We start from the raw sequence: 4337 nt of genomic DNA, 5'->3' as shown, positions 1-4337 counted from the left end.
CTGGTTTCTCTGCGCAGAGCAGGTGGAAATCTTGTCTTTTTACCAGCCGGATGGAGACATTTCTTCTGCATCCTGCTTGTCCGGAGCCTGGTGGTGATTTGATGGTTGGGAAGGGATTTGATTGGTCTCTGGCAAAGGGCTTGTTGCTTTTGCAACTCTGTGTGCGTGGCGGGGGCGGGGCGGGGGGGATCCTCTGGCAAAGGGCTTTTGCAACTGTGTGTGTGAGAATGTGTGTGTGAGTTGCTGTAGGCAGTTCTGATTGTTCAGTCACTGAGTAAACCCAGCTCCCCTTCCGATACCCAGCTACTCTGCTGCTCACCCACCTGAGAACCTTGCTAAGCCCAGTAGATGGGAACGTTGCTGCAGAGGATGTTAATTGTAGTGCCCAGAATGGAGCGATTGGCCTGGGGCACAGGGAACCCCACCTCCTCCATCTCTTCACCCTGTTCGAGCTAGGACAGGAAATAATAGAATTAGATATGCACCACCCCCACACATAGGGTGACCAGATGTCCTGACTTTATAGGGACAGTCCTGATATTCGGCGCTTTTTGTTATATAGATGCCTATTAGCCCCCACCCCTTGTCCCGATTTTTCACACTTGCTATCTGGTCACCCTACTCACACACCATTACAGGAACTATAATTTATAGCCCGGGCTGGGGGCCTAGGAGTTTACAATCCTTGGACAGCATCAGGTGCTAATCGTAACAGTATGTGCTCACGTCGTCGTTTTTTTCCTGCTCTGGAAACTAAGCTCTCAGTGCTTCAGAATAGCTGTGGGAGCATCCTGTGCTGTATGAGGACGTCCAACCCACCCACCACTACTCTCCTGCACTAGCAATGTTCTCCTTGCCCAAATATTAGATTATCCTACCTTGCCAATACATTGATCGAGCTGGTACAAGAGAGGCAGTGTCTTCTAGCAGCGAGAGCGTGGGGGTTTGGGGTGAGGACTCCTGGGTTCTGTGCCCAGTTCTGCCACTGCCTAGGCAGGCGACTTTGGGGAGGTCACCTTCTCTTCCTGTGCCTCCACAGTACCCCGAGTAAAAGGAGTACACTGCTGACTTGCGCTGCACCTCACTGTGTGTGCATGTGATTCAATTACCAGTCACAAAGCCTTTGGAGAGCCTTCGCTGGAAGCCATTTGATAAGGGCAATTCATTCTTTGCACCCCCTTGTGGTTGTATGCATTGAATACTGTGCATGAGGCATGGAGCAATTGCTCCTGTGCTGGCCTGAGCCCATTTTCCCCAGGATGGGGAGGTGGTGATCCTGCAAATGCCCACCGTGGGGACAATGCACTTAACAATTAACAATGCAGTCACTGGTGGCACACAGTCACTGTAGCCTCTGCCTGCTCTGTGCAGGCAAATACTCACCAGTTGCTTTGTTTATAAGTTTGGCTCTGAGACCCAAATTCAGGCCTCACAGAGGAGGGTGCAGCACCTACTGACTTCAGTGGGAACTCAAACTGCGTACACCCAGGCTGGTGCACTCTGACTGCAGCCAGCTGTCTCCCAGGGACTCAGAGAGCAGCCTCCAGCCTCTGCAGTGTTTTAATCTTTCACAAGTTTCTCACTCCCAAGTGCCCTTTCTCCCAGCACTCCTGTGCCCGCCTCTGTACCCGGCACAGCTCACACTGAGTGTGCATTCCGAGCTGCTCACCTGGAGATGCTGGAACACCTTGGCAATGGTATCCAGGCCCTGAATGTTCTCCTTGTCCATCTTGGTGATGTAGCAGGCTCGGCCTTGCCAGGATTTGTAGCAGATCAGCAGCTGTTTGACAGAGCACAGGGTGACTTTTAGCCCTGGCTTCCCATCCTGGCAGCTCCCCAGGTTGTATTCACTGGAGCCGAATCACCCTCTCAAACTGCACAGCCCCTTCTGTTCCACCATTGTCACCCCCTCTCCATCCTCCTCTTGTCTGCTGAACATGGTGCTCAGCCCAGGAGCCTCCTATACCCCCCATGGCCTTTCCCTTTGAGACTGTAAAGCCATCAGCTCGAGATGGGCCAGGATTGGTGCCGTGTCTGCAAGCGCTCTCCAAAATGTGGGGGTTGTGTAGATAGGAACTGGATCCAAACCTCCTTGGGCTTGGTTTTGCAAGATCAAAACACAGGCTTTGCAAACTCAAACACACCTTCTTATTTTGCTTGTCTCCCCTGCACCCTCCCCGACCACCTTCCCTCTCACATTGACCAATGAGGACAGTGCCCCATCCATCTCCCTTCGCTGCGTATTCACTCACTTTTTATTGCTTGCATTAACACTTGAGTGTTTTTCTCTCTCTTTATTTCCCCTGGGACCCACTTTTCTTTGCTTACTAGCAGCCAGGAAGTGATGTCAGAGTGTGGTCAGTTCACAGCCAGGTGTGACATCCGCATAATGCTGGGCCCAAGCCACACAATCCAGGTCTGGGGGTGGGATTTTGAACACCCCAAATCTTGGGTGTATTCAGATCTGGGGTTTTGGTTCGAGCTTGTCTCTAGGGTCCATACACTGGCTTGGCTCAGCCTGAATCTGCGACAGTTATATGGGCCAGGCTGAAATCACTGGCTCCTCTACCTCTAATCAAGAAAGTGGTAGAGACTCCAGGGATTCTAACCTGCTCTAGTCCGACCGGCCAGGTCTCACCCAGTCTGAGCTATGGGTATAGCAATGAATGTTCCCTGTAGCTCCAGCCAGCTTTGCCTGGGTGGCCCCCTGTTTGGAAGAGGCTCCCCCGAGCCTAGTGAAACGAGCGTGCCCTACTTACGTGGTGGTAGTCGTACACGACAGTGGCTGAAGAATTGATCCCTGCCTTGATGTGGAAAGTCCCTGTCCTTTCTTTCCCACTCATGGAGAGCTGCTGCAGGGACCCTTCCCCATCCAGGCCTTGGATAGTCATTCGCAAAACCTAGAAGGCAAGGAAAGCCACAGAGTGAGGCGTGCCCAGTGCGGGGGGCTGGGTGGGTCAAAGCAGAAGATGTGATGCATCAGCCATTCATTGCCTATACCCTGAAGAAGTGCCCTCTTTCCCAGCAGCACTCCCTTCGTCCCTGCTGACTCAGTGCAGGCAGAGACATTAGTAAATCGGAACCCCGGGCTGCAGTAGCTTCCCGTTTCAAGGTACCCACTGAAACTTTGCTGAAGTCTTTCGCTTCTTTGCTGGCCCTGATAATAGAGCGCTATTCCTCTAGTGTCCCAGTCTCCTCTGCAGCTGTCTGTGGTTCCAGCTGTCCTCTGTGCTTGTCCACAGCTCCACTTGTTCCTGCTGCCCTTGTGTACTGGAGCAGCCTCTTTACCTGGCTGTTCCTGCCTCTTAGCACTGGTGCACAGGTGCATTTCCCCGTCTTCTTGAGTTCCCTTTGCAGCTGGGTGTGGCTGCACCAGCCCCATGCTGTAGCAGCCCACTTTGCCTGGCTGCATCTGCTTCCCTGTGCTCCTGGGCATGGCTGCCGCAGCCTCAACATGCCCCTGTCCCCTCTGCACTGGCACACGGCTGGACTTGCCCCTCTGAACCACTGCCCCCGGGTTTTTAACGCTGTACTTACCGTTTCTGTGTGCTTCTCGGATATGTGCAGTCCCATCAGGAGGAAACCCAGCACAACCAAGACTATGATCACAACCACCACCATGATGATCAAGAGTCTCTTGAGGTGAGGGGAGAGGCAGGGGATCCTGGGGACGGGAGTGTAGTCCTGTGGGAACAGAAAAGAACAGTAACAGCAAGAAGAGCTGATGTGGGTATGCTGGAGGGACAGGACCCCCCCCCCGCCCCTTTATTATATGTATTCCTGTAGCACTGAGGAGCCCCAGTCATGGCCCAGGACCCTATTGTGCTAGGTGCTGTACAAACACAGAACAGAACTATCTATTCTCTGTTCATTGCCATACCGGAGGGGCCTCTATCAGAGCCTCCTTGCTGCTAACATCCATCTTGTTTCTTGTTCTGCAGACCCTGGCTGTCCCTGTAGTGCTTCTCCAGCGATAAAACAGCCCCTGGAGGCTCCGTGGCTGGAGAGGGGCTTATATAGGGGACTCTGAGATAGTGGAGGGGCGGAGGGCAAGGGGAGGGCATGCTGGAGTTCCCCAGGCCCTTCTGGCCACAAGCCAAGTGTTCACTTCATTTTTGTTTGTGAACCTGTTTCCCTGGAGCCCTTCAGAGCCGGGTTTCTGATAAGCCCCCGGGCCCGTGTCAGTCGAGAGTCTCCGAGGACACTTGTCTCTGTGCACATGGGCCTCTTAGCACCCAAGAGCTGCAACCACAGGGGTTCTGAGGCCAAAGTCATCCAGCTCCGAGGGGCTAGCGCTGCCCTTCAGTCTGGAGTATCCGGCCCGTCGATATGGCCAC

At 53.6% G+C, this 4337-nt stretch overlaps 1 protein-coding gene across 1 annotated transcript; it reads right to left on the bottom strand.

Annotated features, from left to right (window-relative positions):
* Positions 1–335: 335 nt before the first annotated feature.
* On the bottom strand, positions 336–3922 carry LOC135873237 (pulmonary surfactant-associated protein C-like). The gene is made up of 5 exons (XM_065397624.1): positions 3881–3922; positions 3538–3684; positions 2760–2900; positions 1670–1780; positions 336–452 (listed from the first exon to the last, which is right to left on the bottom strand). The coding sequence occupies exons 1-5, from the start codon at positions 3920–3922 to the stop codon at positions 336–338; spliced, it is 558 nt and encodes a 185-aa protein (XP_065253696.1).
* Positions 3923–4337: the final 415 nt, after the last annotated feature.

The sequence above is a fragment of the Emys orbicularis genome, chromosome 2, assembly GCF_028017835.1.
Source record: "Emys orbicularis isolate rEmyOrb1 chromosome 2, rEmyOrb1.hap1, whole genome shotgun sequence".
NCBI lineage: Eukaryota > Metazoa > Chordata > Testudines > Emydidae > Emys > Emys orbicularis.
This window is presented reverse-complemented; position numbering and strand designations above follow the sequence as displayed.